Source organism: Cynoglossus semilaevis, chromosome 8, assembly GCF_000523025.1.
Source record: "Cynoglossus semilaevis isolate Cse_v1.0 chromosome 8, Cse_v1.0, whole genome shotgun sequence".
Classification (NCBI taxonomy): Eukaryota; Metazoa; Chordata; class Actinopteri; order Pleuronectiformes; family Cynoglossidae; genus Cynoglossus; species Cynoglossus semilaevis.
The window spans coordinates 9,705,123-9,720,122 of record NC_024314.1 but is presented as its reverse complement, the minus strand read 5'-3'; the positions used below and the strand labels follow the sequence as shown (position 1 = coordinate 9,720,122).

General features: G+C 38.1%; 3 protein-coding genes across 6 annotated transcripts in view; 1 reads left to right on the top strand and 2 right to left on the bottom strand.

Annotated features, from left to right (window-relative positions):
- The window catches only part of LOC103381978 (integrin alpha-M-like), a 20,793-nt gene extending 17,518 nt beyond the window's left edge, over positions 1–3,275 (top strand). For both annotated transcript variants that reach the window (XM_008314612.3, XM_025057658.1), the window contains exons 24-30: positions 56–125; positions 223–321; positions 1,750–1,830; positions 1,940–2,050; positions 2,150–2,263; positions 2,674–2,784; positions 3,001–3,275. In XM_008314612.3, the coding sequence (XP_008312834.1) occupies positions 56–125; positions 223–321; positions 1,750–1,830; positions 1,940–2,050; positions 2,150–2,263; positions 2,674–2,784; positions 3,001–3,105 (691 nt within the window). In that variant the 3' untranslated portion in view covers positions 3,106–3,275. The remainder of the gene's footprint in view (positions 1–55; positions 126–222; positions 322–1,749; positions 1,831–1,939; positions 2,051–2,149; positions 2,264–2,673; positions 2,785–3,000) is intronic.
- A 212-nt stretch (positions 3,276–3,487) lies between these two features.
- On the bottom strand, positions 3,488–9,670 carry LOC103382019 (serine protease 27). 3 transcript variants are annotated; one of them, XM_025057660.1, is made up of 10 exons: positions 9,595–9,669; positions 9,201–9,221; positions 8,914–9,076; positions 8,553–8,821; positions 8,316–8,461; positions 7,910–8,225; positions 5,482–5,653; positions 5,135–5,388; positions 4,281–4,390; positions 3,488–4,195 (listed from the first exon to the last, which is right to left on the bottom strand). In XM_025057660.1, the coding sequence occupies exons 1-10, from the start codon at positions 9,647–9,649 to the stop codon at positions 3,947–3,949; spliced, it is 1,755 nt and encodes a 584-aa protein (XP_024913428.1). In that variant the 5' UTR covers positions 9,650–9,669; the 3' UTR covers positions 3,488–3,946. The 3 variants fall into 3 exon arrangements, with proteins under 3 accessions (XP_024913428.1, XP_024913427.1, XP_024913429.1); XM_025057659.1 differs by having other exon boundaries at positions 7,910–8,461; positions 9,595–9,670; XM_025057661.1 differs by lacking the exons at positions 3,488–4,195; positions 4,281–4,390; positions 5,135–5,388; positions 5,482–5,653 and adding an exon at positions 6,192–6,728 and having other exon boundaries at positions 7,910–8,461.
- A 1,393-nt stretch (positions 9,671–11,063) lies between these two features.
- LOC112487328 (chymotrypsin-like protease CTRL-1) overlaps positions 11,064–15,000 on the bottom strand; it is a 6,261-nt gene continuing 2,324 nt past the window's right edge. Inside the window, exons 3-6 of the mRNA XM_025057662.1 lie at positions 14,574–14,748; positions 13,483–13,751; positions 12,234–12,382; positions 11,064–11,616 (exon numbers count right to left, since the gene is read on the bottom strand). Coding sequence (XP_024913430.1) covers positions 11,272–11,616; positions 12,234–12,382; positions 13,483–13,751; positions 14,574–14,748 — 938 coding nt within the window. The 3' untranslated portion in view covers positions 11,064–11,271. The remainder of the gene's footprint in view (positions 11,617–12,233; positions 12,383–13,482; positions 13,752–14,573; positions 14,749–15,000) is intronic.

The window sequence follows — 15,000 nt, the reverse complement described above, 5'->3', positions numbered from 1 at the left end:
TGTGAAAATATGTAACCAGTCATTCTATGATTGTAAATTGTGTTTCTTTATTCAGTTCTCTCAGCTACGTCAATTTTACTTTTGGAAAGAATGACCTACAGAAACCAATACAACAATCAATAACGGTAAAAAAAAAAAAAAATCGAAATTAAAAAATTGCTTGGTTTTTTTTGTGTTTTTTGTTCAATTACGAGTATCACTTATCACTTATTCTTTATGCAGGTTAGAAACTACATAAGGGCATTCAGTTTCACTGTGATAATCATGGTTCCAGTGAAACTTGGTGAAAAAGACATCTGGGAGGATTCAGGCAGTTTTCAGGTGACGCAATAGAATACTATTTTAAATGAATGTTTAGATAAATGTATGTTTTTCTAAGTTAAATAATACATGCTACAAATTTTTAATAACCGTATTTTCCGGACTACTGTATGTAAGTTGCACTAGCCAATAAATGCATAATGAAGAAAAAAAAAAACATATAAAAATCGCTCCGGAGTATAAGTCGCACCAGTGCTCTCTAGTGGCAGTCAGTGTGAAAATAACAAACGTACATTTTCAGTGGTACAGGATTAGCAGACACTGGTACACAAGCCTAGAGTGGCCTCTAGCGGCTGTCTGTGTGAAAATAACAAACATGTAAATTACATATTTTAATATATAAGTTGCACCTGAGTATAAGTCGCAAATCCAGCCAAAGGATGAAAAAGTGGGATATTACGATAATCACTTCTGCTTTAATCATAAATAAAACATTAATAATCAAGATACATCTATATTTAATAAAACAAAGAAGCTTTCTTTGGTTCTCCTTTTCGCTCCCTCAGTACATAGCAATTTTTTTTATTTTATCCGATCTCGTGACATTTTTGCTATATCGCGAACAATAGCAAAAAAGAAACTAAAAGACATTATAAAATAATTATACATACGAATGTTTTGGCTTTAACAACTGTGGATTCTTGACTTTTGAAATTGAGATCAACACATTTGCGAAGGATCGCCGGTAGCTCAGTTTACCTGGACGAGATCGTACAAAGCATACTATTGGCTAAAACAATGCGTACTAATCGAGCATGCTCTTCTGTTCCTCACTCTGATTGGCTCATGCATCGTAGCATCTCTCAGCGTCTCCCCCTTGTCTGTCGGCCACTCTCTCGTTCACGTCGCTCTGCATCGCCATTCTACAACTCTACTGTGGATATAATTGTGTGGGAAAGGGTAATACAGTCTAGGGAGGGTTAAATATATACGTAAATAATATAATAGCTATCTCACCTCTACTTCGCAATTTCTCCCATTTTGGGGTGGATCTTGGAACACAACTACCATGATAGGAGAGGAATCACTGTATATATATATATACATATATATATATATACATATGTATATATATATATACATATATATATATACATATATATATATATATATACATATATATATATATATATATATATATACATATATATATATACATATATATATATACATATATATATATACATATATATATATATACATATATATATATACATATATATATATACATATATATATATATGTATATATATATATATATATATATATATACATATATATATATATACATATATATATATACATATATATATATATACATATGTATATATATATATACATATATATATATATGTATATATATATATGTGTGTGTGTGTAAATATATATGAAAAAAAACTCATGCGTTTGTTTGTTTGTTTGTTTCAGATTCCCCAATGCAAGGGAGACGTGGTTAAGAAGCCTAGTGTCACTGATTTTGTTTCACAGATACAAAAAAGTAAAGTTTTGGTAAGTAATGAAAAAAAAAAAAATCTGTTTACCCAATTAGAAGCACTATGTTTTGGAATGAACACCACATTACTTACCTTCTCTGCTCCCCGCTCTCACTGACCCACAGGATTGCACTGTAGCTACGTGCAAAATATTCCGGTGCAGCAGGTTCCTGGGAGGACAGGAGAGTGCGATGTACGAAATCTCTGCCAACCTTAGTTCAAGATGGGTGGAGCAGGTTTGAACTGTATATTTGAATATATGAGCATCGAGGTACCTAAATATACATACTGTCTAGTCATTTTAATGATGATTCAATGATGCTCCACAAAAACAGATTGGACTTCAGTCTGCCAAATTCCACCTAATCAGCACAGTCAGTATGGAGTACGACACAAACCAGTACATCTTCTTTTCCGCTGGATCTAAAAATGACCCTCCAGTGTACACGGTAAAATACTTTATATTTATGTTTTTTCTTTTTTGTTTGTTTGTTTTGTTTGCATTACATATACTGTATCTTTGGACTAATATCCCTTTGATGCATGACCCATGATATACTGAGTTAAAAAAATGTTACTAAGTGTTTTTATGTGTTTTTAGACATAAAAATAAGAACTGATTTGGTTCTGTTTTTATACACCAAATTTTCTTTTTGAATGTTGACACAATTATTCTGCAGTTGCAAAGGCTGACCACTGTATGGCAGTGTTGGGTGATTCTCAGGCGCCCACTGTAGAGGCTTATATGCAACACTGCCATCAAAACCTATTCTTATCATAGAAAATGACATTTTCATAGCTGTCCACTGTAGTGACTGTCATGCATGAAAGGGATATATACCTTGATGTTAAATCTCAGGTTGAAGCAGACGTAGAAGTGTATGCAGAACCGAATTTCACTAAAGAAATTGTTGGCGGATCACTGGGAGGATTGGCTCTACTTGCTTTACTCACCGCCGGCCTGTACAAGGTACCACTTGCACACACTTGGTACCACAAACGGATTTATAAAATGTCTTCAGTTTTGTTTTGTGTTCAAAGTTTAACCTAGTGGAAACCCAACTTCAAGCTACAGCAAAAATAAATACATACATAAATAAATAAATAAATAAAACAAGTAGCAGCAAAATTATACTTTGTGATGTAGCTGATATCTAACACCGTCTGTCACTGTTTTTACTCTTAGGCTGGATTTTTCAAGAGTAAATACAACGACATGATTCAAGGAGAAGATGCAGGTGCGGGTGACACGGCTACAGAAAACGCAGCTGTGCCAGAACCCCAGGCATAAGATCTTCTTACATTACGTAGCTTTGACTGCTTTCTTTCCAAGGCTTTCTAAGGTGCCAGTTTATTCCAGCGTTACATATATATATGGCACTGCTGTACATGCATTATTTAGTTCTCACGAAACACTTCATGTCTAAGGCTAAAGGTTCGCTAATTAAAAAAAAAAAAAAAGTATAACAATGAAATGTGAATATAGTGTTCTTTAGCTTTGTTTTAATGCATGCATTTGCCCTATTATATGACATTCGATTTCTGCAGATGTAACATACTAATAGGCTGATAATTACAGAAATGTTTTTCTACAGCGAGCTCCCTAGTAACGAATGGTTAATGATTTTGATTTTGTAGAAAATTACTTTTTATATATATATATTTTTTGTTTGTTTGTTTGTTTTTTAAATATTTAATGTAACCTCTACACAGTTGACAAAGCCAGTCATACGCCAGCAGCGAAGTCACTGTGATCTCCTTTCCGTCAAATACAATTTCTAATGTCCAAGTCTGCTGCCCTGTGATTGGCTGATTAGATATTAATCTTCAGGTTTCAGGTGCGCACATCCCTGATAATGTTTTGTATGCGAAGACCACGAATGCCTCACAGATTCAAATAAAAGCAGCACTGCTAGCAATAATCGAAGCCAATTTTATAACACATTAGTAATGCGTGTTTTGTAAAGCAATTAATGTTTGTGCTTTTTTTTTTTTAAGGACTGAAAAATTGTGAATGATATCAGCACCTACGCTACTTCGACTTTCACTTCATTACAGTCTTTGAAAAATCTAAAGTCCTGTCTTCCTTGGTCAGCTCCAGTAGCTTTTTTTTTTTTTGAGTGCAATAATCTTTACAGTAGGAACACCAAGGTGACAGCGACAGAAAGCAGAAAAGTGGTGAAGCTTAGAATTCTTCCTGGTGCAGATGACTGTGGAGACGGCACGTTACCAACAGTCTCCTTTAGGAACGATCCAAATCTTGAGGTTTTGGCGAAGACCTGAACGTTCGCTCGGACAGATTGGTTGCCATTCACTGTAATAACAGCCATTTGGAACCAAGAATTGTCTGACCTGCACAGAAGTGGGCATCCTTGATCTCCCTGTAAAAAGAAGAGAAAGGTCGCTTTTCCGTGATTAAATCCCAACACTGCTAACATTCGCGTTGATAAAAGATTAAATTCTTACCTCTCCAAGAATCATAGGAAGGGTGCAAATGTTCTCTGAATCAACAGCAGTCCCACAACTCGCTATTTGAGTTTCAAGGTCTCTTAGCACTGAACCGTCTTTTCCAGGACCTGAATAAAAATGAAGAAATAATAAGTAATAGGTATAAAACTCCAGACAGGTTTTACTCTTTACAATGACGACAATAAAGTCAAAAGTCAGTTTATAATTGAGCTTTAAATTAGGAATGTCTGATATTAACTTTTGCCGATATGCCGATATTGTCCGAATACTTCATTTCCGATATAGCGGGGCAGTAGTGGCCTGGTTGGTAAGGAAATTAAGTGCTGCCTGCTCGCTAAGGTAATGGGTTTCCCTTTCATGCATGACAGTCACTACAGTGGACAGCTATGAAAATGTCATTTTCTATGATAAGAATAGGTTTTGATGGCAGTGTTGCATATAAGCCTCTACAGTGGACGCCTGAGACTCACCCAACACTGCCATACAGTGGTCAGCCTTTGCAACTGCAGAATAATTGTGTCAACATTCAATTTGGTGTATGAAAACAGAACCAAATCAGTTCTTATTTTTATGTCTAAAAACACATAAAAACACTTTTAAGTAACTTTTTTTTTTAACTCAGTATATCATGGGTCATGCATCAAAGGGTTAAAGTGAAATTTCGTCTTGGGTAAAAATAACCCAGTAACATTTAATTACAACTGGGGTGGGGAAATAACTATACCAACACCAATTAAATGTCGCATGTATAATTGTTGTTTCTTATTTTGGTCAACATTATTGTGATCGTGTAAACCTTGGAGGATGAAACAAAACCACAAACAATATGGAATATTAAAGTGCACCCTTACTTTTTGTACCCCAGCCTGGTACCCAGCACTGACTTCCAATAGGAATCATTCTCTCATCGTTAGTGTCTATACACACGGGCTGGACATAATCACTGTAAGTGACTGCTTGAGCCAGCCGCAGAACAGCAACATTGGAACCAGTCAGTGTGCTTATTATAATGTTCACCACGGCCACAGACTTGACAAAGACATCTGAGCCGTTAATGTTCCTCTGTCCCAAAAACACAGTCCATTCTGAAGGTTCCGGGTTTGGGCTGTGAAGATGTCGAACACATGATGAAGAATCATTTTGATTAAATAGAACATTGAAAATGATGATAACGCAGATGATAGAAGATGGTTCTTACGAGGCGAAGCATAGTTCACTGGTCAAAACAAAGATATCAGATATTAGTGTTCCACCGCAAGTGTGGACACCATTTCGGTGGATGCGAACCATCCAGGGCCACGTTCCTCCAGACACAAAACCCCTGTCTCCAACACCACGACTGTTCTTCGGAGCGTTGCCACAAACGTCTCCTGACGAGCAAATACATGACAAATGATAGTAGAAATGAAGTAGAAATACAACCAGAAGTATATATGAAAACTGGATGAGTGGATTGGATGTTTAAAGGTAATTTTGTTTTTATATGTAGCTCTATACCCCATATTCCTGTATATGAACTCATGGTTTTGCCATCCATCCATCCATCCATCCATTTTCATCCGCTTATCCGTTACCGGGTCGCAGGGGCAGCAGTCGCCACCCAAATCACATTGCACCATACCTAAACCTTCCTGCAGGTGGTGAGTCCACTGGAAGGTACCAACCGCCCTAACCGGGATTCGAACTTGCCCAGGAGGTGAACCCTGGGGTTCCACACCAATGACAGAGACATTGCCTCTGGGCCAAAGCACCACTTCATGGTTTTGCATCCGTCATATTTTTCCAACACATATGATGTTACATTTGATAAAAGAAACATTTAAGATTCCACTGTGGTCAGAATGCTTACTTTCAGCACCCAAATGCCTAGATATTGGTAAATACTGGAGAATGACTCTTTTTAAGCAAGTGGTCTCCTCACCTCCTTCATTGACAGAACCCCAGCCTGTGACCCAGCTATCTGTACCATTGATGAACACACTGCCACTGGCTGCCAAACACACAGGTCTGATAAAGTCTGTGAACGTGACTGGCGAGGAGAGCCTGAGCAGAGCTATGTCGTTGTCATTGTTGTCACTATCGTAGTTTGGATGTAAAATGATTCGGGCAACAGTTCTGGACACCTCATTTGGGTTTGTGCCCTGCAGACTTTGACGGCCCAGAGAAACTCGCCATCCAGATGTGCTTGTACTGAAACGATGGGAAAGGTGTTGAGACGAAAGCCCTGCTGAATCAACAGAAATATAAAGAAAAGCCTCCTCTGTTTACGAATCGGTACCCACCTAAAGAAGCAGTGGGCAGCGGACATCACCCACTCTTTGTTAATGAGGGAACCCCCACAAAAGTGGTCACCAAATCTCCGCAGACTAACTTGCCAAGGCCAGCTCCCAGGTGGGGCATCTTCACCACCAACTATCCTCGTGTTCAGAGGAGTGACGCCACAAACTGGGGAAAAATGGGGAGAGACAGTGGACCTTAAGTTACCAAGAAAGACGACAAATGTCAAAATTGCCCATTTTACTAAAACAGTCCTAATTTAGAAGAAGTGTTTCAGCTATTTACATAATTATTGTATTTATTTCATTTGATCTAGGACACAACATGTTAATTCCTAAGAATATTCTTCTCTTTTACCACTAGTATGCTGATGATACTCAATAATATGCTGATGATACTCAATAATATGCTGATGATACTCAATAATATGCTGATGATACTCAATAATAATTCTGAAAACTACAAGGTGCCATCTATTTGTACATGTTCTTCTGAATTTGATGAAACACGGTTTCTCCTTTCTGTGTGCAATGTAAAGGCAACAATAAAAATTCAAAGTAGCAATTTGTATCAATTCCAGTGAAAAATGTATCTTATCAAGATTGTTCGGCGATTCATTTTCCTGCGTGAAAACCTTTTAGCCACTGAAGTTTACACTTTATACCCAACATATTCATCTTTGTATTCGTATAGTGATACCTCTGATCACAATCGTCTTTTATTCTTTGACTCTGTTCGCGACCCAAAGATTTTCTTACCCAAATCCATGTGTCTCATTGAAGTCAATGTAAATCCAGTTCATACGATCTGTGTCCCAGAAACATTTTTTTAAACATTGTATAACTTTATGTGTGGAAATAATACAGAAAGGAAATAAATATGACAGTAATTATAAAAGAAAGCGGTTGAAATACCAGAGTAAAACTAATTTTGCAGTACGAAAAAAAAACTAAACACTCGTCAATGACGAACAATGTTGGAGTTACGCTGACCACGTGTTGTTTGGACACTAGATGCGCGAGAACTGGAAAGCTGCTGGATGAGTGGCTGTGCATCTGGCGTTGCGTGTGCTCCTTTGAGCAGCGTTAGTAGTTGCGAGAATTTGGCCTTCTCACGTGTGTGCGTGTTCCTGAATCGAAACATTGTTTGTGAACAATTTTTTTTTTTTTTCCAGAAATACTGTTCGTAATCCGATTTGTTCATGACCCAAGGTATCACCGTAGCTCTATACTCTATGTTACTTCTGTATATTAACTCATGGTTTTGCATCCGTCATATTTTTCCAAAACATATGATGTTACATTTGATAAAAGAAACATTTAAGATTCCACTGTGGTCAGAATGCTTACTTTCAGCACTTGGTGTTACTGGGGCTAAATCTGAAGTCGTTGTGTCAGCTTCCACAGTCACAGTGCTTGTAGTACCAGGAGGAGGTGGGAGACCAGGACAGGTGTAACTGTTGTCAGTGTCTACACCACTGGAGGTGAACTGAACAAAGCCCGGTCTATCAGAGTTGATGAGGGAGTTGATCCAGGACTGGTAACGGGACACTCTGGAGTAAACTCCTGGCCAACCTGGTCGAGCACATCCAAAACCAAAACTAACAACTCCAGACTGAACCCAGACAGGACCCTGTTTGCTCACCATTGGACCACCTGAGTCCCCCTGTGAATGAAAAGTGGCCCAAATAAGATATTCACAAAATCTCACACCTTCTCCGTTACGATTGCCAAAAAAAAATGAGAAGAAACTCACCTGACATGAATCTTTGCCCCCTACCAGAACACCAGCACAGATCATGTTGTCTGTGACTACACCAACTCCATTGAGACAGTTACACTGTCTGTTTCCTAAAACTGGAACCTCCACTTCTTGAAGAGTTCCAGGAAAAGGCAATGCCACTGGGAGAGAGAGAAAAAAAGGTTCAACCCAAATGCCTAGATATTGGTAAATACTGGAGAATGACTCTTTTTAAGCAAGTGGTCTCCTCACCTCCTTCATTGACAGAACCCCAGCCTGTGACCCAGCTATCTGTACCATTGATGAACACACTGCCACTGGCTGCCAAACACACAGGTCTGATAAAGTCTGTGAACGTGACTGGCGAGGAGAGCCTGAGCAGAGCTACGTCGTTGTCGTTGGCGTCACTATCGTAGTTTGGATGTAAAATGATTCGGGCAACAGTTCTGGACACCTCATTTGGGTTTGTGCCCTGCAGACTTTGACGGCCCAGAGAAACTCGCCATCCAGATGTGCTTGTACTGAAACGATGGGAAAGGTGTTGAGACGAAAGCCCTGCTGAATCAACAGAAGTATAAAGAAAAGTCTCCTCTGTTTACGAATCGGTACCCACCTAAAGAAGCAGTGGGCAGCGGACATCACCCACTCTTTGTTAATGAGGGAACCCCCACAAAAGTGGTCACCAAATCTCTGCAGACTAACTTGCCAAGGCCAGCTCCCAGGTGGGGCATCTTCACCACCAACTATCCTCGTGTTCAGAGGAGTGACGCCACAAACTACAAAAAATTCAAAAAATGCTATTACTTCAATGTCATTTTTTAAACATGAAAACAAGTTTAAAATACCAGTGGAAAAAAAAAAAAAACTAGAATTAAAATGTATTTGCACCGGTTTACTCACCCTCCAGCTGAGCATATGTTTCTGTAAAAAAGCCCAAATTGAATAGTTTCAATTACTACGTTCCTTGTAAAAGCCTCTTTTTGCTGTCTTTGCTCTCTGCTGACCAAGTATAACACCCAGTTAATATATAATATGTAACAATATATCATTTTTATGGTGCATTTATGTCCCCTTTTTTAAATGTATAAATTATATAAATATTGAATAATCATTGAGTTTAAGATGTTATCGCTGCCGATATTATATTATCTTCAATAGTTAGAGTCATCACAGAAACATAAAAAATAAATATTCTAGTCAGCCATGGTTAAATATAGCTTTTTTTCTATGAAAATTATTTTTTTTTTGGTGCCATTTAGAGTTCTTGAGCCTGAACAGAAATAGTTTTACTCACCTCTAAATAAGAAGCTGGTCAGATTCAAGATCAAAATCCATCTTATCCGGGCCATTGTGTAACTAGAGTGTTTCTTTATGTCCCGCTTTATATGGTTGGTTTGGTCAGTCAAACATAAACCCCTCCCTCTACCTCCACCTGTCACCAGGTTACGAATAATACAAGTATTTCCTTGTTTCATTTCCTTCATTTTCTTTGGATGTAATAGGATCATCAGACTGAAATACAGTTTTAACAAAACACATTTTCAAACAATATCGGGCATTAGAGCCCTTCCATTTACGACAGGCAATGTGACAGGCCTCAGTTATTGTTTTATGGTAAAGTCTATGTAATCATGTAATACCTCAGCGTTTTCTATCTCTCATATATGTGAAAGGAAGAAAATACCTGTGAGGTCACACACTTGAGCGAGACACAAAGAGGACTGTTGCATTTTTTCACCGAGTGCACGACAAAGATGTTTTTCAGTACCTTTGTACCACTGTATATAAAGAAAGGTTGAATATATTTAAAGAAAGTTTGGACGTGTATAAAGAAAGATAATGTTGTCCGGTGTGCTGACGATCGATTGCGCTTACGTTCAGAGCCAGAGTCATGCAAAGAGTGCATTTATGTTAACCTCTATTTGAAGATATTTTTTTTTTGATAGCTGTCATATGACGCAGCGTCTTTAAAATATTGATTTGTTTACAGGGTTACTTGTCGACTCACGGCAAATGCGTTGTGCTGTATTTAATTGCTCGTGCTTTGTTCCACGTTGAGAGTGAATAACAGGACGTGGGGGGAGGGAGGGGGGGGCGTGACAGCAAAACATCTCAGGTTGTTAACGGTTGTAAACCAAGAACACCACTTTGTTTGTTGTATTGGACTGGTGCTCGTGGGCTGGAAAGCTGTTAGACAAGCTTTGACATGACAGGGCAATGAATTGCTTTCATTCACAGCTTGTTTGGTATTATGTTAGTTAACAATGGTATAATCATTTTTTATTTTTTTATTTTATACAGACAATCTTTTTAAACAGTACTACTAAAACTTAAATGTCTTAAAACCATGAAGCAAATTATTGCAAAATATACCAATTACGTCATCACTCCTTCAGCCTCCAGCCTTTCCTCCTCCCCAGTTGTTTTTTTTTTTTACAGTCCAGCTGGCAAAATCTCCAGTCTTTTTATGATTGTACGGAGGCAGAGAAACAAGTTAAGATATAAATAACAATAGCACCAATAGCAACCATTGTAGAATTTAAAAAAAAATCCCGAGCATTTTAGTAAATTAATAGTAGTGGTAGTAGTAGTACTGTATTTTCCGGACTTTAAGTCGCACTTTTTTTTTCATCCTTCGGCTGGGTTTGCGCCTTATACTCAGGTGCGACTTATGTATTAAAATATATAATTTCACATGTTTGTTAATTTCACACTGACAGCCTCTAGAGGGCACTCTAGGCTTGTGAATCAGCATCTGCTACTCCTGTACAACTGAAAAATTACATGTGATTATTTTCACACTGACAAGCCACCAGAGGGCACTGGTACGACTCATACTCCGGAGCGACTTATAGTCCGGTAAAATACGATAGATTAGCGGGAGTAGTGTATTAGTAGATAATAATTGTTCTGCTGGAGTCTGATAGAACACACTGAAACTAAACTCAACAAGTATTTCTGTATTATCGCACTACAATGGCTGCAGTAATGTCACTAACACAACAACAAACGTCAACTTCGTTGTGACGCTGGATGCTCTCGATGTTGTCGGTGGTACCGTGGAGTCCGCAGGTGTAGTTCCAAAGTGCGCGTCACAGTCAAAGCTGCTGTCTGGGTCTGTACCACTAGGTGTGACAGTCCTAAAGCTTGCGCTGGCTCCATCCGCTGCCATTTGTTCTTTAATCCACAACTCGAACTGAGAAACCCTGGCAAAGACTTCAGGTACACCAATAGAACAAGGTATTCCAAAACTGGAGATACCCGCTTGGATCCAAATGGAGTTTAGCTTGCATTGCAGGGGCCCGCCAGAATCCCCCTTCAGGACGACACACACAACAATCAATCATTCAATTCCTGGTAGGATCTTATGAATTTTGATTTACTTTAAAAGCCCTGAAACAACGTACCACAACAACACAGAAGATCACTTTTAGGGGGCATCCTATTTTGTTTTTCGAACTGATCATTTGTAGCAGCTCTAACGTTTATGAGTATGCCAAGGGTATGTGTATGTGTGTCTAAAGCAGTACTTCTCAAATGGGGGGCGGAGGGTTATGAGGGCCTTCCAATTGAATATGGCATGCTAGACATACCACTGCTGAAACGCTTGAATGATGACAAGCCTCCAGTCACCAGGTGGCAGCAACTCATACGGTGGTTTGTACAGATAAAAAAAATATACATGTTATCAGGTTCTCAATAGTATTTCAGTTAGCGGGGGTGTGGGCCGAAGGGAGACGGGGGGAGGGGGTGGGTTGAAAACATTTCTGTCCCCAAGGGGGGCCATGAGAACCACTGGTTTACAGACATGTACAGGTTGCTCCTCCCTTACCTACTCCTACTTTCCTAGCAAAGAATTGAACTGACATAATTAGCTTTCAACATCTCTACGCAAATAAGTCCAAAAAAAAGCAAATGCGGCACTCTTCTAACCTGACATATTCCTTTGTTCAGTTCCCCAGCACAGATCATTGTGTCAGTGATGTTTGCTGCTTCGATTGCTCCATAAATGCAGCTGCACTCCTTTTTTCCAACAACAGGAATTTGAACCTGTTGAAGTGGCGCACTGGCAGGCAGTTGCTCTGCAAAGAAGAGAAAAGGAAATAAAAAATTACAACAACGTCTTTATGCATTTCAGTAAGGCTATTTAAACGATGATGTAAAATAACGGTGGGTTTTATTTTGTGCGGAATGTACTAAAAATGTGTTGCCACGTATTGTTAGCAATTTTGTAGAACGTGAGCGCAAGTATACAAAAAAAATTGGAATTTTTCCAGGGTGCTGTAAAATCATAATATTTGCTTTGGAAAAAATATATATATACATTTTGCGTATAAATTACAAAGAAAGTGTATGTAACGTATTTTCCAGACTATAAGTCGCACGTTTTTTTCATCCTTTGGCTGGGTTTGCGACTTATACTCAGGCGCGGCACTTTAGGCTTGTGTATCAGTATCTGCTACTCCTGTAACACTGAAAACTTACGCTTGTTATTTTTACATTGTGTATCAGTAGAGGGCACTCTAGCTGGCTGGTCCGACTTATACTTTGGAACGACTTATAGTCCGGAAAATACGATAAATGTAAATGTTTTCAACAATAAATGGGACTTGTAACCAGTTAATGCATTAGTTTCCAACAACAGAATAATTCAGCTATCAGTGATTCAATGAAATGATTTCAGCCATAAAAAGTTGACAAAATCCCAATACATATATATATTTTAACCCTTTCATGCATGACGGTCACTACAGTGGACAGCTATGAAAATGTCATTTTCTATGATAGGAATAGGTTTTGATGGCAGTGTTGCATATAAGCCTCTACAGTGGACGCCTGAGAATCACCCAACACTGCCATATAGTGGTCAGCCTTTGCAACTGCAGAATAATTGTGTCAACATTCGAAAAGAAAATTTGGTGTGTAAAAACAGAACCAAATCAGTTCTTATTTTTATGTCTAAAAACACATAAAAAAACACTTAGTAACATTTTTTTTAACTCAGTATATCATGGGTCATGCATCAAAGGGATATATATATATAATGTACTCGGTTATAAAATACCTATGTTTAATCTTGCATGTTGCATCTAAACTCACATAGGTCAATTCAAATATCTATGAATTATATACACAAAATAAAGACGGACTTCTGTGGATGGAGCCAGGAAGGAACACTCACCATCGCTATTGATCTTGCCCCAGCCAGTGGCCCAGCACATGGTTGAGGATAAGAACTGGCTTGAATTACTTGCCAGGCAGATAGGTCTGATGTAGTCAGTGAATGTGACCGGGCTGCTCAGTTTTAATAGGCCAATGTCCATGTCGAAGGTGTTGTTGTTGTAGTCAGGGTGGATGATGACTTGGGAAACGGGCCGGGTTACCTCATGAATGCTGGTTGCACTCTGAGTTAGTTTTCCAAAGTGGAGTGCCCAATCAGAAGCTGAAGTCCTGCATTTAAAAATAATAATTATCTTACAATAAAAAGAAAGGAAGGAAAAATTAGCATTTGCTAGAATTTGGAACCCGATTGCAAATGTGGGCTGAATACCAACATGGAAACTAGATTGTTCTGCTTTCCTTGGGGGAAATAGCTTTTTATATATATATATGTTTTTTATTAAATATGATTATTTTAATTCATTTTGTGTGGCCACAGGTCACTTTTAGAAATGTACCCGTGTATATTACGTATTTAATTCACAATTTTTCAACTGCTCAGTCATTTTTAAGGAAGACTGCAGTAGACAGCAGGGCCATATATAAACAAAAAAACTATACAATAACTATAACTATACAGTAATACCTATGGTCAATTTAAATTGTCCAGTTAACTTATTGTTCTATCTGCAGATTTTTTTTTTTTTTGACTGTGAAAAGAACCCTCCAGAGAAAACCAAGTGAAGAACATGAACTCCATACAGAATTTATATTTTATTTTTAAAAATATCATTGTCTCAGAACACCACTTTAAACCAAATCTCCTCACTTATACTTGTAGTTCTTTTAAATACTACTATGCTAGGTCTAGGTTCTGATGAAATCGTTAAATAACAAGCAGCTTTTAGATGATTAGGACTAAAAAACACAGTTTTCCAAAGAGGCTACGTTAGAAGTTAAATATTGCCACAAATCATAGACTGATCCGCAGGCAGGAAAAAGAACATTCATAAATGATTACATCTTTACATTTTTTTTTTTCTTTCTGTTTAGCAACTCCATCAACCATCATTTCTGATGTCATGTTGTTTCGGGTTTTGAACTTTGTCTTACCCTGGCTCGGTAAGACAGTGGGCTGCTGTGAGAACCCACTGTTGATGAATAAGGGTTCCTCCACAGACGTGCATATTATTAGGAAGGTAGTGTAGGCTGACCTGCCATGGCCATGACCCATCTGTGGCATTCTCACCACCAACTATCTTTGTGTTCAGGGGAGCATCTCCACATTCTAACAGAAAGGACAAAATGATGGTAGCGACGATTATATTGTATTATTGTATATAACTATTGCATAGTTCCAATGTAAAGCAATCAGATGTTAGATGTTACTAACTGTTATTTAAAATGTTTGTGTACGTATATGTATGTATGTATGTAAGTATGTATGTCTCGTAATTTCCGAACTATAAGCCACTACTTTTTTCACACACTTTGAACCCTGGGGCTTTAACAATGATGTAGCTAATTTAGGATTTTTTTT